Source organism: Paracoccidioides lutzii (genome assembly GCF_000150705.2).
Source record: "Paracoccidioides lutzii Pb01 unplaced genomic scaffold supercont2.35, whole genome shotgun sequence".
NCBI classification, from domain to species: domain Eukaryota; kingdom Fungi; phylum Ascomycota; class Eurotiomycetes; order Onygenales; family Ajellomycetaceae; genus Paracoccidioides; species Paracoccidioides lutzii.
The window spans coordinates 105,306-128,770 of record NW_015440981.1 but is presented as its reverse complement, the minus strand read 5'-3'; the positions used below and the strand labels follow the sequence as shown (position 1 = coordinate 128,770).

At 45.6% G+C, this 23,465-nt stretch overlaps 9 protein-coding genes across 9 annotated transcripts; 5 read left to right on the top strand and 4 right to left on the bottom strand.

The window, feature by feature from the left end:
* On the top strand, positions 1 to 1,854 carry PAAG_08473 (hypothetical protein; the record flags this gene model as incomplete). Its single annotated transcript, XM_002789581.2, has 6 exons — positions 1 to 255; positions 332 to 460; positions 532 to 795; positions 861 to 1,078; positions 1,173 to 1,634; positions 1,731 to 1,854. The coding sequence occupies 6 exons, from the start codon at positions 1 to 3 to the stop codon at positions 1,852 to 1,854; spliced, it is 1,452 nt and encodes a 483-aa protein (XP_002789627.1).
* A 2,136-nt stretch (positions 1,855 to 3,990) lies between these two features.
* Positions 3,991 to 4,233, bottom strand: PAAG_12564 (hypothetical protein; the record flags this gene model as incomplete). The annotated part of the gene is made up of 1 exon (XM_015848041.1): positions 3,991 to 4,233. One exon carries the CDS (start codon positions 4,231 to 4,233, stop codon positions 3,991 to 3,993), a length of 243 nt encoding a protein of 80 aa, XP_015702347.1.
* A 553-nt stretch (positions 4,234 to 4,786) lies between these two features.
* Positions 4,787 to 5,138, bottom strand: PAAG_12563 (hypothetical protein; the record flags this gene model as incomplete). The annotated part of the gene is made up of 2 exons (XM_015848040.1): positions 4,787 to 4,986; positions 5,075 to 5,138. 2 exons carry the CDS (start codon positions 5,136 to 5,138, stop codon positions 4,787 to 4,789), a joined length of 264 nt encoding a protein of 87 aa, XP_015702346.1.
* A 357-nt stretch (positions 5,139 to 5,495) lies between these two features.
* PAAG_08472 (hexose transporter 2) lies at positions 5,496 to 7,186 on the top strand (the record flags this gene model as incomplete). Its single annotated transcript, XM_002789580.2, has 2 exons — positions 5,496 to 6,806; positions 6,893 to 7,186. 2 exons carry the CDS (start codon positions 5,496 to 5,498, stop codon positions 7,184 to 7,186), a joined length of 1,605 nt encoding a protein of 534 aa, XP_002789626.1.
* A 2,685-nt stretch (positions 7,187 to 9,871) lies between these two features.
* PAAG_08471 (histone H2A.Z) lies at positions 9,872 to 10,749 on the bottom strand (the record flags this gene model as incomplete). Its single annotated transcript, XM_015846521.1, has 4 exons — positions 9,872 to 10,119; positions 10,270 to 10,339; positions 10,433 to 10,585; positions 10,651 to 10,749. The coding sequence occupies 4 exons, from the start codon at positions 10,747 to 10,749 to the stop codon at positions 9,872 to 9,874; spliced, it is 570 nt and encodes a 189-aa protein (XP_015701185.1).
* A 1,895-nt stretch (positions 10,750 to 12,644) lies between these two features.
* On the bottom strand, positions 12,645 to 12,947 carry PAAG_12562 (hypothetical protein; the record flags this gene model as incomplete). Its single annotated transcript, XM_015848039.1, has 1 exon — positions 12,645 to 12,947. The coding sequence occupies one exon, from the start codon at positions 12,945 to 12,947 to the stop codon at positions 12,645 to 12,647; it is 303 nt and encodes a 100-aa protein (XP_015702345.1).
* Positions 12,948 to 13,899: 952 nt separating this feature from the next.
* PAAG_08469 (inorganic phosphate transporter) lies at positions 13,900 to 14,503 on the top strand (the record flags this gene model as incomplete). Its single annotated transcript, XM_015846520.1, has 2 exons — positions 13,900 to 14,032; positions 14,112 to 14,503. 2 exons carry the CDS (start codon positions 13,900 to 13,902, stop codon positions 14,501 to 14,503), a joined length of 525 nt encoding a protein of 174 aa, XP_015701184.1.
* Positions 14,504 to 16,726: 2,223 nt separating this feature from the next.
* Positions 16,727 to 18,260, top strand: PAAG_08468 (glyceraldehyde-3-phosphate dehydrogenase; the record flags this gene model as incomplete). Its single annotated transcript, XM_015846519.1, has 6 exons — positions 16,727 to 16,738; positions 16,814 to 16,849; positions 16,968 to 17,069; positions 17,162 to 17,849; positions 17,923 to 18,093; positions 18,229 to 18,260. The coding sequence occupies 6 exons, from the start codon at positions 16,727 to 16,729 to the stop codon at positions 18,258 to 18,260; spliced, it is 1,041 nt and encodes a 346-aa protein (XP_015701183.1).
* A 1,681-nt stretch (positions 18,261 to 19,941) lies between these two features.
* On the top strand, positions 19,942 to 23,465 carry PAAG_08467 (histone deacetylase hda1; the record flags this gene model as incomplete). The annotated part of the gene is made up of 15 exons (XM_015846518.1): positions 19,942 to 20,578; positions 20,729 to 21,017; positions 21,113 to 21,126; positions 21,186 to 21,324; positions 21,391 to 21,503; positions 21,562 to 21,689; positions 21,754 to 21,925; positions 21,988 to 22,023; positions 22,085 to 22,196; positions 22,399 to 22,462; positions 22,526 to 22,618; positions 22,731 to 22,816; positions 22,893 to 22,972; positions 23,064 to 23,170; positions 23,274 to 23,465. The coding sequence occupies 15 exons, from the start codon at positions 19,942 to 19,944 to the stop codon at positions 23,463 to 23,465; spliced, it is 2,262 nt and encodes a 753-aa protein (XP_015701182.1).

Here is a 23,465-nt window from a genome sequence, read left to right as displayed (position 1 = left end):
ATGGGTTCCGACATCGAGAAACCGTCCTATGACCCTTCCGCTACCTACGTCAACAACAATGTCTCCCAGGACATTGACGTTGACAGCGTTTACAGCTATGCAGAACAGAGGAAAATCATCCATCGTATCGACCGGCGGCTCGTGTCTATGTGCGGCCTGGGCTATTGTATTAGCTTGATGGACCGAACGAACTTGTCAGTGGCTGCAATCGCTGGCATGATCCAGGAGTTAAGATTGGATATTGGCTATCGATATGTTCGTGATTCGCTCTGGAAGAATTCATTATTTTGAGCCAGTTCGTTGTTTTCTAACCGCGCTTGTTTCTCTGCAGTCGCTTGTTGCTCTGGTCTTCTTCATCACATATATTGTCTGTCAACCTCCTATGACGGCAGTCATCCGCAAGGTTGGGCCAAGGATTTTCCTTGGCGTCATCGTGATAACATGGGGAATCTGTTTGATCGTAAGTATTACTGTCGCCCCTGCTTTTAAAAAATTTGCTCCTTTTGGCTGCACTAATCCAATCTGTATTAGGGGTTTGGCCTAAGTAGGAATTGGCATCAACTTACTATTCTCAGAGCTCTGTTGGGACTCTTGGAGGCAGGTTTTTTCCCAGGAACAGTGTACCTTCTATCAACATGGTATTCTAGATATGAGGTTCAAAAGCGCTATTCCATCTTCTACCTGATCGGTTGTGTGGCCAGCGCACTTTCTGGCATCCTTGCGTTCGGCTTCAGCCAAATGGCCGGCTTACGCGGTTACAGAGGCTGGAGGTGGATTTTTATTATGCAAGGCGTGGTGAGTGGCGGCAACTGGTTCTGTCTCTAAAAGTATGGACCACAAAAGCTGACAGTGTCCGTCAGCTAACCGTCATCGTTGGCATCATCATCTACATATTTCTCGTAGATTTTCCCGACAAGGCTCACAAAGCCTGGCGATTCCTCACCAAAGAAGAATGTGCCTTCGTCATACGACGATTGAACAAGGATCGAGGCGATGCCGATGCTGAACCATTTAGCATAAGGAAATTCCTCCGCCCCGCTCTAGACTTGAAGATCTGGGCCTTTGGAATGATATTTTTGTATGTTGCCTCTCCTTTGCTCCGTTTTTCTTCCCTTTTTCTCCTCTGGTATTTCTGAAAATTCCCCACGTCATTAACCATATTTCTACGACAGCTGCTTGACCACCGTAACTTACTCGATCGCCTATTTCCTACCCATCATCCTCCACAACAATTTGGGCTTTAGCATCGGTGCCTCACAATGCCTCGTCGCGCCACCGTTCGTCCTGGCAGGAATTCTCATGTTCGTCACCTCCTACCTAGGTGATAAGCACCAGACACGCGCGCCTGTCCTCGTCTTCAACAGCCTTATCTCTATAATTGGCCTGCCGATCATGGGCTTTGGAAGGATCAATGCTGTTCGGTACTTCGGGGTGTTCCTGGCGACTGCGGGCGTGAATGCCAATATTCCATGCACCCTTGCTTACCAAGCCAACAATATTCGCGGTCAGTGGACAAGAGCATTGGCTAGTACCACGCTCGTAGCAATGGGAGGCATTGGGGGCATTGCAGGAAGTCTGGTTTTTAGGTCGCAGGATGCGCCGGCTTATATCCCAGGAATTTACGCTTCCATCACGTGAGTTTCTATTCCCGTACAAGCTTCAACTAAGAACGCCACAGGCCCTTGAGTGGAAACTTGGCTTGCTAACACTAGTGTTTCCGCAAACCCTAGTTGTCAGGTCCTCCTCCTGATCATCGTTGGCATGTTAAGCCTTTATTTCTGGCGGTGCAACAGAAAGGCGGACCGCGGGGAACTTGTCATCGAGGGATCTCCTTCTTTCCGCTATACAATATAGATCATCCAATAACGATAATGCGCGTTACTGGTAGCGAGTATCAACCTCTTACCCTGCACTTTTGTTACATATTTTTAATTTAGGCTGTACATTTCACTCGAGCAGTGGACTTCATCTAGAACAGCAACTCTGGATTTGTTTTCGCATCCCGCGCTTCGTCTCCGGAGATTACAGCACCAATATTGTATCTTTCGTTGTTGAACTCTTGCCGTTTACTTTTTCAAAAGGTAGAAAGGAAACGTATCTATAGGTCCCAGAGATCCCATTGAGATTCGAAAGGATTTCTTCGGTGAAATTTGGGAGGGAGTAAACAAACAATATTGTTGTTGCTAGAATGAACCGGTGTCGAAATATGACTTTAATATCCCCTTTATCAACAAGTTATCTTAACTTTATTCTAACTGAGCACATGAAAATTCAGTGGTTCAGGGTGGTTCAGGGGAGGGTGAGGTAGTTCTAGAGAGGGAACAAGCGACATTAACAATGAGGCCAAAATAAAAGCCAGTATTTCAGCCAGTACATCGATGGCAACCATGTGGAAAGCGTGAATAAAGCGGAGATATGAACAAGCAAATTTCGGCCCTCTAGACTGTACGTATTACAGACATTCTCACGACATCTAGCAACGAAAAAGACCCTTAAAAAGACCGAACGAGTGTTTAGAGGATCGCTTAACTGGCTTGGTGACTCTGTCGCAAAGGGCTCATTTAATAGCACAGCTAAATCCACACAGAAATATCCGAAACCCGATCCTTGCTAACCCGGCAAATTTAGTTAAATATTTATGAATGGCTCGAGATCACATAGCCATATTCTACATCGATTCGGAGTACGCTGCCAGCAGATCCAATAACCGCAACGAGGTAAGAGAATAGAGTTGACCCGAGATTATTTAAAGAATCTCGGGGTCAGAGAGCAGGGACGCCCCTGACGGGTCTGCAAGTAGGTCAATGTGTCTTCTGATCCCCAGTGCAATAGTAACTAATACTTTAGGGAGACACGTAGAGTAGGAGTTCATCCGAAGAATATGTCAATTTCATTTTAATCTCCCTTTCAGCAAGGAGAGAACAGGGGACGTTCGATAGAGCCCAGTTCTTATGTTTATATTTCGAGCATCCCGTGGCCCAAGGTCGGATCATCATCTGGGCTTTGCACTGACAATGAGTGTGGTGCAGACGGAAGCCCATGACACTGGAGTGAGACCGGTTCGATTGGAGAGTTGCATCAGGGACAGCGGAGACCTGGCAGACAGCATGAGCCAATAGTTAGTAAAGAATGAAGGACCAATCAATGTTGATGCACAAAAACCAGTCCTTATGGGGTGAGTGAATTGATGAACTATGTAACTTACCAGGTACGATGTGGTGTAGTCATGTTGTGCAGGCAAATCTGATGGATTGATAGAATGCCAGACACAGCAGAGCAATAGCCAGCCATAGCCAGTTTCATCCTGAATGAGGCTGGGTTTCTCAACTAATTAATTAAGTTAACTTCCAGACAGCTGTGATCTCAGCGCACTTCAAGGTCAGTTAGTTTACTTATCTGATAACTCATTTCTTCGAGGGGTAGTTAGTAAACTGAAGCATATATATATATATTGAAGATTTAAAATCTCAATCAACATATTTTGCCTTGTCAGTGTAGTTAACTGCCTCCCCCTTTTAGTTAACTAAATCAAAGACCCTGTTGTACACTTGGAGAGCCCTCTCTTTTCCTTCAACAATAACGAGTTAACTAGCACTCCAGCTATACATATTGAACGCGTCCCGTCCTTCTGCCCCCGTCCTCGGACTTATGCTGACAACATCAGGTTGACTGGAGTGGCGTGCGTCATTTAGTTGCGGAGTGTAGTTACGTCTCCAGGTAGTTATGCGCAAAAGTATGCGCAAAAGTATGTGCAGAAGCATCTATTGATGTCACAAGCCAGCATAACGACTCCGTCCGGTTCTGACAGACCTCGGAATTATCTCCCCAAGCTCAACCCCACTAATTACATAGCTAACCAATAACTAACTACTCGGTAGCTAACGTAGTTGAAGTAGTTCACTACCCTGTCAGGCAGCGCGGACATCCCCGTGGAGTCGTGGATCCCCGGTCCCCAAGTATCTCGCAATGCCACATTGACTGAACAATGAGTCAAGTCCCTGGTGCACAAGCGCTATCCTGCGCGATGATGCTACCCTGGGATTCACCGGCTGAAATTGCCGTGTCTGTGGTTGGCTGTCTTGCCAACTCCCGAGCATCCCAAGCCAAAATCATGTTACAAGTTGGAGCCGAGTTTGAGTCGAAGTCCGCCTGTATATTCATGGCGCTCACCAATCGGCATTCACCAAGGGTTTCGCTCATCGTGTACCCCACGGTCCACACTCGGAACGCCATATTAATCTCACTACTTCTGTTGTATATCTGATTCAGACCGCGAAACCGGGAGAGCATTTCCTGAGTCCTAATACGCCACCAATCTCTTGCGGCAGGGGAGTTTGGAGTAGTTATCAATCAACAAGCTTTCTGGTTTTTTAATAATAGTAAAATATATCCATCTCAGCGCAAAAACACACCAGCAGCAGAACCAGCGAGATAATTATAGCAGTTGACATCGATATATTAATCCAGCTCCGACCACTTCGGCATCGGGCCCTGTCTTAGAGTTGACAGCGCTAGGAGCAAATCGCAGCTCGTCAGATTGGGGTCTTTTGCCCTGACTGGATAGCTGTTTTTGGAACTATTCCAGCTCATTATTCCTATGTAGAGAATTTCGGCCTGGTGTGGGGTTTTACGTTAGTCAAGTCGTACATGAAGGTTGCATCGACTTCAGCTCTTGCAAATATCCAGAAACAAACAAAAGAAAGAAATAAGGTGTATACATTGAATCCGACAGAACTTTGGGTAGAGCTGCCGTCACTCACCTAGTTACGCTAAACCTAACCACCTTTCATTCGGCAGTTCGCTTTGATGGGGATCGTCGGCTGAAGTCCCCCAAAAAGGCATCATCCCTGCTCAGCCGTTTTTGAGCAAAGGCCCCTTGGGCTTTTCTGCCAGCCTGCACAAAAGGAGAGTCTCCTACAAACCCGTTAAAAGCCCGCTTCCCCTTTTCCGAAGTTTTCATGACAAGCGCGTCGTGATGGGCCATGTCTGGGAGTCAATGGGGTTGAAAATTACATGTATGTTGCAGCTCATAACAATTGGGGGCCCTTGTTAGACACCCCGGAAGGTAAATAACTGGGCATATGCACTTGGGTATCGGGTATGCGGTCAATCGAGAGGATCCAATGGCTCGAAAACATTCTGCACTGAATGCAACATCAAGCCGGATGGACGATCGTCTGACTTCAAACTATCTAACGCCTGGGCCTGAGGTGGCTGCTCCGGGATTGTATGAGCTGTATGCTTGTTGCCAGAGGAGTACGGAGTAGTTACATTGCTTTTAAAAAGGCCCTGTTTCCCCATTTCTTCTTCGTTTTTTGATCGCCTCCATTTCCCCATCGAGCATTGTGCCGCTCTCTCTTTGGGTGATTTTATTTTATTTTTATTTTTTTCTTTTAATCTCCCGCCAATTTCCCCATTCTTTTCTTTCTCCTTCTCCTACACGACTACACACCGCGAGGGGGGCTTGAAGGTTGGGAACTGTTTGGATCTTCACCATGACGGGCACTGCAGACGTCTCCCGCGTGGAGGCGCCCGTCACCGTGAGGGCGTACCTGATGTGTGCTTTTGCCGCCTTTGGTGGTATCTTCTTCGGTTATGACTCAGGGTACATCAGCGGAGTGATGGGCATGCCGTACTTTATCGAGTTGTTTACTGGCCTCAAGCAATCAGATTTCCTGTCAAACTCCAATAAATTCTCCCTCCCTTCATGGAAGAAATCTCTAATCACCTCTATTCTATCTGCCGGAACATTCTTTGGTGCGATCATCGCTGGTGACCTCGCAGATTTCATCGGCCGTCGCACCACCATTGTTGCAGGCTGCGGTGTCTTCATCGTCGGAGTCGTACTTCAAACAGCCTCAAGCGCCTTGGGTTTGCTTGTTGCTGGTCGCCTGATTGCTGGATTTGGTGTTGGTTTCGTCTCTGCCATTCTCATTCTCTACATGTCTGAAATTGCCCCAAAGAAAGTTCGCGGCGCAATAGTTTCCGGATATCAGTTCTGTATCACCCTCGGTCTGCTGCTTGCTTCTTGTGTCAACTACGGTACCCAGAACCGGCGAGATACTGGTTCCTATCGCATACCGGTTGCTCTTCAAATGCTCTGGGCCATAATTCTGGCTTCTGGTCTCATTATGCTTCCCGAGTCGCCACGTTACTTTGTGAAGAGAGGGAACAACAAGCGGGCCCTTGAGGTGCTCTCTAAGTTACGAGGATATCCCACCAACTCGGATTTCATTCAGGAGGAGCTTGCTGAAATCATAGCAAATCATCAATACGAACTACAGATGGTTCCCCAGGGTAGCTACTTTAACTCATGGATCAACTGCTTCCGTGGCGAGCTGTCCAACCCATCCAGTAACCTGCGCCGAACCATCTTGGGGACTTCACTGCAAATGATGCAACAGTGGACCGGTATCAACTTTATATTCTATTTTGGCACGACATTCTTCCAAGATCTCCGTACCATTGACAACCCATTCTTGATAGGTCTTATTACAACCCTGGTCAACGTTTGCTCCACTCCAATCTCCTTCTGGGCCATTGAAAAGTTCGGCCGACGGCCCTTGCTCATCTGGGGTGCAGTTGGCATGTTCACATGCGAGTTTATCGTTGCAATTATGGGAGCTACAGCTGGAAAAGATCCCCAGGTGGTTAAGGCAATGATTGCTTTTATCTGCCTTTATATTTTCTTCTTTGCCAGTACCTGGGGTCCTGGTGCATGGGTCGTCATTGGAGAAATATTCCCTCTCCCCATTCGTTCCCGTGGTGTTGGTCTTTCGACAGCATCCAACTGGCTGTGGAATTGCGTATGTCCAACTCTTTACCCGGGTATTTTACGTACGCTTCCCTTTCTCAGTACGTTTTACTAACCTAAGTCGAAATAATCTTCCAGATCATCGCCGTCATTACTCCCTACCTCGTTGGAACCGATAAGGGTAACCTTGGCACCCATGTCTTCTGGCTTTGGGGTGGCCTCTGCGTCGCTTGCTTCGTCTACGCCTACATACTTATCCCTGAGACCAAGGGACTTACTCTCGAACAAGTCGACCGCATGCTGGAAGAGACTACCCCACGTACCTCTTCTAAATGGGTTCCTCACTCTACCTTCGCGGCTGATATGGGCTTCACGGAGAAGGACACTGTGGTGCAGGAACTTAATCTTACCCTCGACAAGGCGAAGGTGTAGTGGATGGCTGGCTATAAAGGCGGGACGATGACACTTCTCAGCTACTTTTAACTCCATCATGTTTGCCGCTCTAATTAACTCACTGAAATTCCCTTCTTTTCTTCTCTTGGATGTCCTTAGTTTTGTTCATATCCCTACTCTCTATGTTTTGAGACTTTTTCATTGCTACAAAGCTTGTATATATTTTCATCTGGTGTCCTCTGGTTTCTTGGTGAGCTTTTGATACCAGTGCTGCGAAAGCTGTTAGTGAACGCGCTATAAGCCAACGATACGATAATGCAGGCATCAGATGCATCGATGTATGTACGAGAGTTCTATTTGCTCTAGTTCTCCTCTACCCCATCAGTTGCTGCCATACCAAGGTCAAAACAGCCGAGCACTAAAAAGTTCTGGCTGACTCCCAGTTAAACTCATGCTGACGCACGCCACAACGGCTGGGTGGACAGCTCCTAGAGTCCCCGGTCTTAAGTGCAAATTCTTCAAAGAGACAGATTTTTCGGTATTCGCTGCCTCGAAGAGCTTAGCTTTGTCTGAGCACTCTCCAAGGTTCTCCCATGTATCCCTGCTCAGGCCCGTGTAATTTATCTTTGAAGGAATTAGTGGTCACTTGTAACTAATTTATCGAACGGCGCTGCCTGACCTTCTTATATTGAGCCAGCATCATCCGTGCATACATAGCTCACCTTATCGATGTGCTTGGCTAAGCAAGCATGAACTGAGCAAAATCGTGGAACAGCACAAGGATTAAATCCCCAGGATTCCAGCCTTTCTCCAAGGATTTCTAGACATATGACAAGAGGGGTAATTAGCTATAAGAAATAACTTATCACTTGATCAAATAGCTCAAGACACATGTGTTCCTTGTTAAACGCCAACAGCAACCCAATTTTTACCTCCCCCTTCCGGTCGATTGGTCGCGCGACCAACTTTGATGCTGGATATGCGTTTTTTTTTTTTTTTTTTTTTTTCACAAAAAATCTGGGTTAAAGGGACATGTGCTGGCCAAGGCGTAACACATACCCCTGATTGAGTGGCCCGTTGAGAGTCAAGAGAGGTTCTCTATTCCGCATGTAATAACTAACATGCCTGTATTTGGCTGTTGAGACGTTGAAGATGGAAAGTCAGTGAGGCAGGATGGAGAGTGTCATGTAGATCTAGATGCAGATCTGAGCAACAGCAATCTAGTTCGTGCTACACTTTTTGTTGGTGTTATTATTATTGTGCATTTTTCCACACTCATAGTTCCATGCAGTCCGTCATGAAATCAATTTCAAGCCCAAACTCGAACAAGTTCAACTGCGGCTGCATCATGCCCAGACCTCCATGACTTGGTTGTATCTCAAGCGTAAATTCGACAGCATAAATCGTCTCTCACTGCAAATGAAGGTGGACGTAGTATTCTTCTCGTTATCATTTGAACAACAATGTTTCGAAGCTTGGAAGGATAAAGACTGATTATGTATCCACGAAGCACGTAGATATACCTAGCTGCATGTAACTGGTTATCATCTCCATTTTCTTTCCTTTCCGAGCCATCAATCCAACACCTAAACTCCCGAGTGTTCTATGATGAAACTATAAAAATCATGCATGTCTTGAATGAAACATGTTATTGAAACCCAAGTCCTTTATGAGAAAACATTGTTGCGGACGATTGGAGTGGAGTTTGTGTTGTGTGGTTCTGCGGGTCAGGTCCACATTGTATCAATTTCATCACCTTAACCCAGTACCAAATTGAATCCCCAAGGCCAGAATGTTTGGACTCAACATGTACTCCTTGCAGTCACTGTACGGAATACATCTATCCCTGTTCTGTTTGGACGTTCGGAATTTTTACAATTTTACTAAGGTGTTGACCTATCGACAACATGGATTAGAGTCTGGAATACCCCTGGCCATCTATCATGTACAAGAAAAAAATCCATCCCATAGATCATCGTGAATGAGATAGAGAAACCACAAATTCCATGTTTTGTATAATATAATTCACCTAAGAGCAACCTAGTTATACAGCACTGTGTGGACAGACAACGTAATGATGGGGATAACAAGAAAGAGAACAGAAATAGAAGCAGAAATATAAGCCGCTAAGAGGGTAAAAACAATAACCGGGGGAAATGAAAGAAAAGAGAAAATTTGTGGGGATGAAAAATCGGCCTTTTCCCCGTTTCCCGTACCCTGCGTGAATTTTCATCCCGCCAACCCAGCCACCTTTACCATTATAGCGCCCTAGAATGAAAGAGAAGTAACAAGAAGCAAGGAGGAAGAAAATTAACAAAGAGAACAAGTAAAGGTATGAAAAACAAGGGCATGTGTAGGCATTGCGATATACCACCTAACATGAATGAGAATGAAGGTAAAGAGGTACTAGTCTTCCAGGCATTATATATCTTCAAAAAGTGAAGATATAATAATTGTGCCACCATCACTTCCCACATTCAAATGCAGTTGCCTCATGTAAATCAGTTGTGGTTCAGTGCAAGCCGCACACGCAAATCCCAAAAAGAAGGCAAGCGCATAGATCATAAAAGTCAAGCCATGACAAACAAGACTGAGAAGGATAAAATGTATCGACTTCAAAGAACACCCTTGGAACAAATTTTTGTGCTATTGATTAAAAATGTGTTCACTTAACATGTAGAGGTGCCTTTTTCTGTTTGCCATTTGGTCGTTCATATGTTTTGTTTATGCTTCACTCTTGTTCTTCTTCTTCTGTTCCACCTTGAGAAGTAGCGCCCGGTTAATACGTGGTAACACACCTCCAAACGCGATGGTAGCGCGGATGAGAGTGTCCAATTCTTCATCGCCTCGAATCGCCAGCTGAAGATGGCGAGGTGTGATACGCTTGACCTTGAGGTCTTTGGCGGCGTTACCTGCCAGCTCGAGAACTTCAGCGGTAAGGTATTCGAGAACAGCAGTAACGTAAACGGCAGCTATAATACAGGTTAGGAACAATTTGACAAATCAAACTAGGGGTTTTAATCGCATTTATCGAGTGCGGGTATGAGGTTGATGATCAGGGAGATAAATAGAGAGGAACAAATAGGCAACAGTGGGCGAAGCGTCAACAAATGACTGTATACCTTTGGCACCAACGCGCATCTTATTCTGGGTGTTGTTCTTCAGAAAACGCTTGACACGGCCGCATGGGAACTAAATACATGAATTTTCTGTTAGTTTTAAAGTTTGCAGTAGGCAGCGTGTAACTCAGAAATAAAGATATTGAAACATGTCCATCTCGCAAACATATAAGGAACAAAACATTGATAATCCACGATCCCTAAGAGGGGAAATGGCGATATGAAGTCCAACAGACAGTTCCATCACAGTTTCTTGTCGCTCGACACGCGTAAGTGATGGAGTCATCGCGGAAGAAGTTGGATAGGCGAATGAAGATCGCTGGGGAGCCAACAACCGGAGGGGGATGCAAAGATTGGGCAGCCTAAATGGATGAAAATACGAACCTGCAAGCCAGCCTTTGCGCTGTGAGATTTCTGAGTTTTCCCCGCAGCATCCTTTGGAGCACCCTTGCCACCAACAGACTTTCCCTTACCGCCAGGCATATCGAAGAGATGGGGAATATCGAGTCGCAGAAATGGGTATGTCGCGTCGGGAGATGAGCAGAATCGATGGCCGGTAAGTGTGGACGAGGAGACGTAGTGGATGGGTGGCAAAGTTCGCGTTGTTGATGAGATGGAGATGAGAAACCAACAGCGAACCTAGAAGAGGGTCGCTTAAAGGAAAGGTAGAAATAGCGTTGCTGTACTGCGCTAGTCCTAATTGAGGAAAGCCTCAACCCTTCAAACAGCAAACAGCGCAGTAAGTAAGGCGGCAAAATGCTGTGGGGAATAACAGCACAATGCAGCGGCAGAGGGGAATTCCCCTGCCTGTGAAATATAAATGAGAACCTAGTCTTCGTATCTAGTTAATTTCCAGACATCTCCTCGGCGGCAGCGCCAGGTTCACTGGGGCATATCTGCCCAAACATGACAGGCGGAGTGTGCCTGTTAAATACCTATATTGGTGGTTAGTGAAACACAAAACAAAATGCCAAAAGTGATGTAGCCTTCAGGAAAGGGCCAATATAGTGGTTTCAACCCGGCATATACCCGAGTCCACTGACAAGTCATGGCTTAATGCTCCATTCTCATCCACAGGGGATATCAAGGGTGAAGTTGAAGCAGTTGGCTGAAGAAATTGAGATATGTGATTATGTCATCACTAGTTACTCCACATGATAATTAACTTATTTATTTCAAGTCTAGTGAGTTTACCTGCAAGACAAAATTCAACCGTAAAAGAACACCACATCCCAGCCTGGGGAACAATGAACTTGAACTTAGGAGGAAATAGAGTGTGCCCTGGGAACATACCTTAAGGCATAGTTATACCTTGTTCATTATAACACTGAATCATGGTGAATGGAAGGTGAATGGAATTCTTATTCCTATACCTCTCACATTCCCCTCGAAACGGAATTTTCCATGGTTTATAACACATTGTCAGGAGACAAAGCCAATAACCAACCACTGACAGTGTCAAGTGAACTATGTATACTATCGTTGTCGACTTAGAATGACAAAATCCTTTCTAGATTCTCTTCTATCACTCTCATACCAACCCATGTAGTGTAGCGATATTGACTACATAAATATAATATATATCTCCTTTACGTTTTGGATGCGGGGAATTATATACACAAAATAACCTCTCTCACATGCCTGAAACCTCCTCCGCATTTCCCTTTCAACAGAGACAATATCATCAACATCAACCAGCGACACTAAAATATACCAATACCATTCCATATTACACAATTCCCACCTAAACAGCCCGTCCGCAAGGAAAGCAGAACTGCCAATCCTGAAAACACGAGAACCAACCAAAAATAGACCAAAATGTGCGAAGACATCACTGAGATCTACGACTTCTGCAGACACCGGGGCGAATCCTATGTCCGACCATGTTTAAATGGCGTGGATTGCGAAGAACTCAGTTCGATGGACGTGATCATCATGTCGTTTTGCCCGTGTTGTTTTGGAATGGCAGTCGACAATGACCAAAATGAGGAAGGTGGTGGAGATTGCACGGGGACACAAATATGGGGTTTCTTGATGGCGTACTGGTAATATCGATGTTGGGGTTGACACTGGCCATGGCTGCTGAAATAATGTGGATGGGCTGAAGTCAGAGAGGTGATAGTTAGATGATCGTTAGATGGACCGTGAGAGAACGATCGTGTGGTGCGAGAACTGGGAAGGAAACGGAAGGGCACTCTCGGAAATACGGCATGCTGGTAGAGTCCAATACTGCATTACATGTTACATACCTTGAAATAATTATGATATTTGTTATCGGCTAGGTATTTGAATTGATTATATGCAGACAGAGTAAGGCGTTGGAGTCTGGAATCAAATCATTTTGCTTGGGGTATCAAGGAGTTTGCATTGAAGACCTGTCATTGATGGGAGCCACTTAGCAGAAAGAAATCCGTTCCAGCATGAGCTTGCTGGGTATCTAGCAATTCGTCCTGGGGCGGGTCTTGGACTGATGAGGGGATCATGCAGGTAAGTGCTTCCGGGAACGGTGTTCCCATACTGTTGCCGCTATGAAACCCATTAAAATGCTTAGGTTTGTCTTTCAGATGCAGCGGCACTCCCAGTGGAAGGGTCCTAATCCTTGGAAGTTTTTCGACGCCCACGTCTCCGGATGCTGCTATGTAATCTAGCTTTTGCAAGGGTCTGAGTGTATTGTAATTCATTGGATATCTCTGCACGCCAGGAAGGACGTACATACCATGCCAATGTAAGATAAAGCTAAATGATCGGATGTATCTTGCCCGATGTATCCTAATAACAACCATCCGATGAATCCAGGCCTTGTAATCCGCAGTTTTCCGACGCCAAAACTAGGAGCTACCAATCAATCTCCAGAAAGGGAGGTATCTAGGCAGCTATATCTTCGAAAGACTCTTGGGATTTTGGGGTTTTGGAATGGATGCCTGCGTCTTCGGAGATTTGTGCTGCTATTCAAAGAAAGCACATCTGGTGATGGCTAACATTTTGCCAGGAACTGGATATGGCATGGAGTATAACCTCTGCATCGATACGTAGTTTAATCTGGGCAGAGAGAAGCTTGAGGCATGCACAACCAGGCCTGTTGTTGCTCGTCAACACTGCACACGCATCACCTTAATGAATAACTCCATGTGCAATTACTCTTTGGTAGTTGGAAAAGCTGTCGGAAAAGCTCGGGCCAAAGCTGCAGCCTCGGGTCATATCACGTGATCTGTTTTTCTCTTGGGGCCAGCTGTCGCTTCCTCAAAGTCCGAAGGCAGCTAGCTGCCAAAGAGAAAAGAAAAATATTCGAATATCGCGACGATAACGACGACGAACAGCGATTATCAAGATCCCCAACATCTCTCCTTTATCCCCTTCCGGGATCAACTACACTTGCTGCTCTCTGTCCAGTCAGCATGGCTCTCAGTCCGCAAATGTAAGCCAGTCTTTCAGCTTGGTGATAACGTTATTGCTCCCATGGAGACGAGAAAGCAGACGGAAGAGAGGAGAAGGAGAAGAGAGATAAGAAGGAGGAGGAGGAGAAGAAGAAGAAGAAGAAGAAGGAAAAGAAAACGAAAAGAAATGCAAGCAACATGTCATGGCTAATACGTTTCCGTTCCATATAGAACAAACCTGGTGATCATCCTTGTAATGATGCAGGTGTCGAAGAAAATTCCCTTTGACGATCCCAACGTACTCTTGAGTGTGCGCACCATGTACATCGCGTCCAACATCTTCATCCTGTGCCTGTACATATACGTGCGATCACAAATAAACAAGAAGAAAGGTTCCTAATCTCCCGCGCCACCCACCCCCATCGTCTGTCCTGTCATAAATTCAATATCTAACCGAATTATTTCCTCCAGACCTAAAAACCCTCAAATACGTTGAGCCCGCTCCGATGGGATCGCAAGAAGAACCGCGGCCGGTCATCACAACGGTCCAGGACTATGACAAGCAGCAACTCCGCAGCCTACTCAAGTCCCAGCTGATGGGCGTCGGCATGATGTGTGTCATGCACCTGTACTTCAAATACACAAACCCGCTCCTGATCCAGTCGATTATCCCCGTCAAGTCTGCGCTGGAGGGCAACCTGGTCAAGGTACATGTGTTTGGCCAACAGGCTAAGGGCGACCTGGAGAGGCCGTGGAAGGTTGGGGGTGGGTTTATGGGGATGGCTCAGGGCGAGGTTAAGAAGGACAAGGCCAGTGTAGAGTCTGCGGAGAAGTCCTGGAGAGGGGGCGCGAAGGAGGAGTAGGAGGAACTGCTTGGTGGAGGACAAAAAAGGTTGGGAGGGAGGGGGAGAAGTGTCCATTAGAATCCAATATGAAGTGAACGCGCTAACGTGGGGGTGCGGAATACTTTACGGATAAGAAAGTGTAGCCTCGTTTTCTCTTCCGTCTTGTCGTCTTGTTGGGATGGGTGTTTCATGGCGACTGAAGTTCTTAAAACGATGGACTTACAATCTTACCGACCGGAGTGATCACAGACCGCAACCCCTCTTCCAAAAGGCAATTCATGGGTATATATCTCTTTCTCCCTGATGCGACATGTATACCGGGCAGCATGCGTTTTCTTCTTCTTTTTTTTTTTAAACCTCTTTTTATTCATGGGATGTCTTAGTTCACCACATTATTACTTCAGAAAATCAGATAGAGGGGTTCATGAAATTATTACCCCGATATTTCATTCCGTCTGTCCAATAGGAATAAAGATGCGAGACTGAAACAGAACATTCCGGACTGCAACCAGAGCTTGGACCCGCAGTCGAATTTTCCAGCTTTTTTTTTTTTTTGTTCCCTTTCTCCCAGAAGGTTGCTCAGCAGGAGAAGTTTGTTGGGGCAAGATATCTAATTACAAGAAACTGGATCCATCTCACATGAGGCGCCCTGCAGCCTCAATCAATCCCTTCTTTGAGATGTTCGGCGAGAAGATTAAGTGGAAGGTACGGCACAGGAGACGGAGAAATGGTTTCTGCGAGCCCTGGTGAACTATCCGGACGGGTAAGGTTGGGAAGGCCAACCGTGAGCAGTGGGAACCTTTGGGACCCTTCTTGTGAGGGTTACGTAAGTCATCCAGTAACTAACTAGTTAGGTTAGTTAACTAGTTAACTAGTTAATAAAGCTAATTTAGTTAAGCTACCACTTCATGATTATGATCTAGCTCTACGGGAGGACAGAGGAGCCGAAATCTATATGGCGAGGCACGTGATTAGGGCAACTGGCCGCAGTATCCACCTAACAACCCACAACATCCATTCTCGACAACACAGCACACCGGGTCTGCTGTGTAGCTACGGGATGCGGTAACTGGCGAGCAACTAGGCCGATCGTTAAATAAGAGTAATTGTAAATAAATAATTGCATAGGAAATGCTAGATTATAAATTTCAATTATTCAGTCAATTGATTAGTTAGTGGCTCCCGTTGTTAGCTAACTATTTCCCCCTCACATCCTCCAGCCCACTCCTAATTCTAGCTCATAGCTCACCAAGAATATACTAAAATATCACTGCTGTTCATCTTAGGGACATAACATAACACCAAAGTCCCAATAAATACTGCAAGGCGGGTGTTGCGCGGGAACTTCAAAGGCAAGCCAAGTCGTAGGGGAGAATGGGGGACAAAGCCGGCGACTCGGCAAGATCGGGGAAACTGGGCCAACCTCCAGATGATCTCCGGCTCTGTCACTTCTCATTGGCTGGGGGTTGGTGGGAAAGGATATTGTGGAATCCCTGGAATGGGATAGAAGAACATGGACACTGTTTGGTTAGGGGAGAGTCTGAAATATATGACAACTATTTTTAACTGAGATACGTAAGTAAAAAGATATAGACCCATAGTATGAGATAGATACATGGATGAGACATTACATATAGAGACAGAATTAGGGGATAGATACCAGGATAATAAGTTATATGTATGCCATCATGCAATGTTTTAGTTACACACATATTTCCCCATTGCTTCCCGAGTCATTGCGTCAAGCACAGCCAGGGGGCCCCTCCCTATGACGAAGTCCACCCCCGGGTTGCTCTTTGCCTCCTCAACAGTTCTTAGCAGCAATTTGCTAGTCAAGTCCGTGGTATATATATAATTAAACTCGGGCCCATCCCACCTTGTTTTCTTTCCCTTCCTTCCCCTTCCCTTTGATTTTCTTCTCTTTTTTCTTATCCACTTCAACCTCTCTCCCAAAATCTCTCAACATCTCTTACCATTGTCACCTTTCGTATTTGTGAGTCCATCCTCGTTCTCCTTTTGTTGACCCGTTGCTACTACTTGCTACTTCTTGAGCTGCCCCCAGGGCATCCGTCTCATTGCCTGAGCTAGCTAACTACCTAAACCACCCCGCCGATTCCGCTAGTCGTTTCTTCCAACAGTTTCGCTGACTGACATTTTCTCCCCCCCCTCATCTTTTTTGTAGCCAATCCAACCCCAAAATAAACAACAACCAACCATATAACCAAACAAGCAACAGCTATAATGGTCGTCAAGGTATGTATATGTGCTATTTCTGCGCACCTGTCCACCTGCAGTGCTGAAGTTGAAATCTAATTCTTCTGTCTCTAGGTTGGAATCAACGGCTTCGGTCGCATCGGTCGCATCGTATGTGTTAACCTCTCACCTCAACTCAACCCAGCTTCGATCAATCTTCCTGGTTTGCTAACTGTATATTCAAGGTCTTTCGAAATGCGTGAGTTCTATCAATTCGTGGTCTTGCTAGATTACGTTGTTTCTGTTTTCGCTGATGAAATCCGCAAGTGTTGAGCACGATGATGTCGAGATCGTTGCCGTGAACGACCCCTTCATTGAAACCAAATATGCTGTACGTGACACCTAATCCTTCAGGCGATTGATAAAGTAGAAATGGCCACAATCTCTATGATCAGAAACTGATTCAAATTAAATCAATCATAGGCGTATATGCTCAAGTATGACTCCACACACGGCCAATTCAAAGGCGATATCCAGCACAGCAGCAGCAACAACCTGACCGTCAACAATAAGACCATCCACTTCTATCAGGAAAGGGACCCCGCCAACATCCCCTGGGGCAAGCACGGCGTCGACTATGTCGTCGAGTCCACAGGCGTCTTCACCACCACTGAAAAGGCCAAGGCCCATTTATCTGGTGGCGCCAAAAAGGTCATCATCTCCGCCCCATCCGCTGATGCCCCCATGTTCGTCATGGGCGTCAACGAGAAGAGTTACAGGCCCGACATCTCCGTCCTCTCCAACGCCTCTTGCACCACCAACTGCCTCGCTCCACTCGCCAAGGTCATCCACGACAACTTCGGTATTGCTGAAGGACTCATGACCACCATCCATTCCTATACTGCCACCCAGAAGACCGTCGATGGCCCTTCCCACAAGGACTGGCGTGGTGGCCGCACTGCGGCTCAGAACATCATCCCCAGCAGCACTGGCGCCGCCAAGGCTGTAGGAAAGGTCATCCCAGCTCTCAACGGCAAGCTCACTGGCATGGCCATGCGGGTGCCCACTGCCAACGTGTCCGTTGTTGATCTCACTTGCCGCACTGAGAAGCCCGTTACATACGACCAAATCAAGGCTGCCGTCAAAGCTGCCTCCGAAGGCGAGCTTAAGGGTATGTCGACACAAAATTATAATCTTTTCACGGTAAATTGTGTGTAAGTGTACCTAGCTAATCCATCTCCCAGGCATTCTCGGCTATTCTGAAGATGCTCTCGTCTCCACCGACTTGAACGGTGACCCTCGCTCTTCCATCTTCGATGCCTCTGCCGGTATTGCCCTGAATGACCGTTTTGTCAAGCTTATCTCGTGGTATGACAACGAATGGGGCTACTCCCGCCGTGTTCTTGACCTTATCGGTAAGATCTTTCTTTTCTTTTCTTTTCTTTTCTTTTCTTTCTTTTTTTTTTTTTTTTTAAAAAAAAAAGAATCTACTCCAAACTACCCCTTTCAAAAGGGTTAACAAGGGAAATCTAACTCCTTTCCTATTCAAGCCTACATCGCCAAGGTCGACGCTGGCAAATAGCAATCAGCAGCAAGCAGCGGGGAGAGAAGCGTTCTCTAAGCCATCCCTTTGATCCAGGAACGATAATGGATCAAATCACTCTCAAAACAGATTCAGACACAGATCAACATTTGAACTCTTTGAATTCTCCTTAATATCTTCCCGCGCCTCTTTTATATAAAATATGTAATCGCCTGCCTCACAGTTCACCCCCTCCCCAAAAAAAAAAATTAAAAATTTTTTTTAAAAAGAATCAAATATTCGTTCCTTCCCTCAGATCCGCTTCTCCATCTGGAAGTCTGTGCAGTAGAAAGAGAAAAGGTGGTTCGTGTGAAATGGGAAAAAGAACGCTTCATCTTTCTTATTTTCGATTGTTTACTTGTTATTAGCATAACAATTATTAGTAGTGGTTAAAAAATAAAAGCGCGGGAGATAACAAGGAATGAGGAGGTAGGACTAGTTAAGGGATGATCCCACGGATAAGAGCTAAAAATGTGCCAGTGTATGGAGAAAAGTTCCCTAGATTCCCTTCATCTGATCTGACCTTATATGCTCTTGGTTTTTAGAATGCATTGGTGCCCCTGAACAATGGTAAGTTGCATTGCCGTTGCCGTAGATTAACTAAACTAGCTACTACTCTCGAAGTATAGTTTAGATGCCGAGATAACTATCGGCGAATGAACACGGATCTTGTTCTTGACCGGGTGTAGGAGTGGAAAGTTACCGGGGACTCGACTAAAAAACCCCTCTATGTTCCATTTATCAGATGATTTCTTTTATTAGCCATTCCGTACATGCCCTGAACCGATATCATCATATTATTATTCCCTCTAGTTAGTTAGGTAACTTATATTAACTTACCATTAACTACTCTTACCGTTACCAGTTCCCCCAACCGCCAACTCCATGTCACGTGGTACATTCACGGAACAATATTTTCCCAGCACCGGAGCACTTCGTCTTTCCCTCTCCGACTTTTGTGGGTTCGCAACTCAGCCACAGCGAACAACAGATTACAGACAACAAACCCCCAAGTCTTCAATATTCTCAACCGCCAACTCATTCAACCAGCTGAGAATTGCCTTTGGAGAAATAAGGCCATTCATATTCAATTGAAAAACCACAGAGTCGGCTGCCTCCTTGCATTGCATTCATCAACATCTCATCTCCCTCAGCGTAACTTACTTTAGGTAGTTATTTACCTCCTTCCCAGGTGTATATCCCACCCGCGCCTCTGCAGACGTGATTGATTTATATCCCTGATTTGTAACGCTTGACACAATTCCTTCCTTGTACTTTTCTTTGAGAAAATATCTTTGTATTTGCTAATTATTCTTCTGATTTGTTTGAGGCCTATTGCCCTGTGTTTAGGATCTAACACAGCATCAACATCAGGAGGGAAAGGGGTTTTTTTTTGTTATTTTTTAAATTTTTAAATTTTTTGTCTTTTTAATTTTATTGCCCCTTTGTTAAATTGCTGTTTTATTTTTTGGGGTCGTCATTAGCGGGTTTCGTTTTCTTTCTTGTATTGATATCCCTTCTGTTCTTCAGTATCATCTGCGGTGTTTTGATGGTTTAATTCCGCGGGCTTCAAATCGAGATTTGAATTATGCTCTGTTGAGCCCTGTCTCTGCTATCCTGCCATACCATTTAACGCGGGAATCAGGATTCGGAAAGCTTTACTTTTCATATTATACATACCATGTCAACCATGGAAGAAGATGAGGATGTCGTCATGGCCGGCATGGCTCCGCCTACCATGATTCCCATTGGCCCCGGTCGTCCTTCGAGTACTACTCCGGAGAAACCTCCCAGCCCTCTGGAATTAAATGGAGTAACAACAGCCCCAGTTCCCGATGAAACACCATTAATCCAGTCATTCCGAGAGAAGCTCCCTATTTCTATAAATATTGCCAAAGACGCCGACTCCCCACAGGACCATGCTACAGTTTCCACCCCTGAAAGGATATCGCCAGAGGAATCCAAATCTAACACAGACGAGGACAGCCTGGTCGAAGAAGATTCCGATTGGCCCAATGACATGGCCGAAGAGAACAAGGGTTTGCCCCTTGCGTCTCTTCCCACAGGTCTATGCTATGATATTCGCATGCGTTATCACTGCGAAGTCAAGCCGACTTTGGACGTCCATCCGGAAGATCCACGGCGAATTTATTACATTTACAAGGAGCTTTGCAAGGCAGGGCTGGTTGAGGATCCCGAGTCTTCAAAGCCGCTCGTCTCTCTGCCGCTACACCGAATACTGGCAAGAGATGCTACTGAGGAAGAGATAGCGTTGGTGCATGATCCGGAACATTATGCTTTTGTTAAAAGCACGAAAGGTGAAGTTATTATTGCTATTTTTATTTCTGCATGTTTATTTTTTTTTAATATATATAGCTTTTCTTGCCACATGAAACAAAAACGAGTGTATAGATGTGATACCGTTGAAAACGAATGGCTAACCCTAACTATGTTTGAAATTTCCACAGATATGTCCGAGGATGATTTGATCGCGCTTGAACACACGCGGGATTCGATTTATTTCAATTCCCTCACATTCACATCTGCCATACTCTCGTGTGGTGGCGCCATTGAGACGTGTAAGGCCGTCGTGGATCGCCAGGTGAAGAATGCCATTGCGGTAATCAGGCCGCCGGGCCATCACGCTGAACATAACAAAACTATGGGGTTTTGTTTGTTTAATAATGTTTGCGTTGCGGCCAGGGTATGCCAGAGAGAGTTCGGAGAAAAGTGTCGGAAGATATTGATTCTGGATTGGTATGTTATGTTTGTCTTGTTCTGGTATCAATCTGTTTCATGTTGGCTAAAAGCAAAAGTGGTGGAAGTTTATGCAGACTGACAATTGATAACAGGGACGTACATCATGGTAATTAGTAATCCGTATTTCGAGAGTTTTACCGTCTTCTCCATCTCACATATATGCAGGAAACGGCATCCAAAAAGCTTTCTATGATGATCCGAACATCCTTTATATATCTCTTCATGTGTATAGGGATGGCTCCTTTTATCCCGGTGGTGACGAAGGTAACTGGGACCGCTGTGGTGAAGGGAACGGATTTGGAAAGTAAGTTGCCCCATTTTGGTAATCAACACTTCACTGCTCTTGTCTTTGTTAGCTCACATCTTCCAGGAATATCAATATTCCCTGGCCAACACAAGGGATGGGTGATGGCGATTACATGTATGCCTTCCAGGAAGTGATAATGCCCATAGCTTATGAATTCGATCCAGATCTAGTTATCAGTGCGTTTTGCCTCCCCGACGGGCGTTTGTATTCTTACACACTAATCTATAATGCTAGTATCTGCTGGTTTCGATGCGGCTGCCGGTGACGAATTAGGAGGATGCTTTGTAACCCCTCCTTGCTATGCCCATATGACCCGTATGCTTATGAATTTGGCTGGTGGTAAAGTGGCTGTTTGTCTAGAGGTAGGTTCTATACTTGAATAACTGGAAAATACCAATGACGCCTAGTTAACCATACGTACTTCAGGGAGGGTATAATTTTAGATCAATATCCAAGTCTGCGCTTGCTGTAACGAGGACATTGATGGGTGAACCGCCCGACCGTCTTTATTCGGCATCTGCATCGAGACCTGCAGTGCACACCGTAAAGAGAGTCGCAATGATTCAGTCAGCGTATTGGAAAAGCATGTATCCGAAAGGTATTTACCGAGGCAACTATATTTCCCATATGAAGCTGCTACTTACATCCGCTGTTGTGCAGGCCCTCCGGAGATATTCCAGGGTAATCGGATGCACGGTAAGGCAACTTTTGGATTCTAACTTGGCTCAGAGGAAACATGTGCTTATCGTTCCTGCAGATATCATACGGCAATACCAAGCGAAACAGCTTTACGATGATTGCAAACTTACAAATCTTTACATATATCGAGACACAATCTCGAAATCATTTGAGAATCAAGTGCTCGCGAGGTAACTATAACGTTTACGTCTGTAAAAGGCACCATTCCGTCCTCCAACTAACGAGAAGTTATTATTGTAGCCAAAATTACGACAAAGAAAATCCACTTCTAGTGATCTTCCACGACCCGTGCGTCAATTGTTTATTATTATTCCTTAAACTTTCCATATAATTCCCATCCAAACTAACATGCATCTTCCTCTATTCCTTCAGTCCTGAACTCATGGGCATTCCACACCCTGTCACCAACATATTGGAACCACATAACTGCTGGATTGTACGTCCTTTAACTAAACAACACCCTACCCCACGTCATGGGAATGGCTAACATGGACGAAAGGCTGATGTCATCAAGGACTATGTCTCATGGGCCATTCAGAACAATTTTGGCGTCATTGATGTCAACATTCCCAAACACATTACTTTATCTAAGGTGAACAGAAAAACCCCCCCCCCCCCCCCCCCCCCCCCCCCCCTTATTTTTTTTTTGAACGTGTTCAAATAAACGGCATTTTCTGACTCCATTTGTTTTTGTGACCCAATAGAAATCGAACACGTACCAAGATGAGACCCGCACACGAATGCAGATGAGTGACCAACTTGCCACGTATCTTTGGGAGAATTATATCGAGTGCGTATTTATTTCCCCCTCCTCTCATTGCGCCTCTCTTCTTACGGAAATTGACCATCTATAATCAATCAAACAGACCCAACGACGCAACAAGCATTTTTTTCCTTGGGGTAGGTGATGCATATTACGGTCTAACAAACCTCTTAGTGAATACAGGTATGCACTTACATCCAGAGGGCAGGGTCGGACGGACCCCTGGGCCATACCAAGCGTAAAGGTACTAACAGCAGCTTTTCACCGTGATCAGAACGAGTTCACGAACGCGTTAATGGTGTCATCTCATTCGTGGCTGAAAACCCCGTCCGCGCTGTCTCGAGCAACACCACCACCTGGTTGTCGAAATGGTATAAAGATGTATGTCTGCATCTACCTTTTATATCTACGCCTAGACCTTCCACTTCTCGGGTACTTCTTTTGTCAACCTCACTAACCACCCACTTATTTCACACATAAATAGAACTCCATGGTCTTCGTCTCGCACCTGCACAGTGTCTGGTCCGGGCCAGAAAACAGTCGCAAGTTCTCGAAACGGCATGGCCGTCTGATCCGCTCACCTAACCGGGGGCTCAATGAGATGCTTAATGCGCATAAGGAGCAAGTGTTTAAGTTCATAGTGGATAGAGTGGAAGGAGCAGGTGTTGAGGAGTGA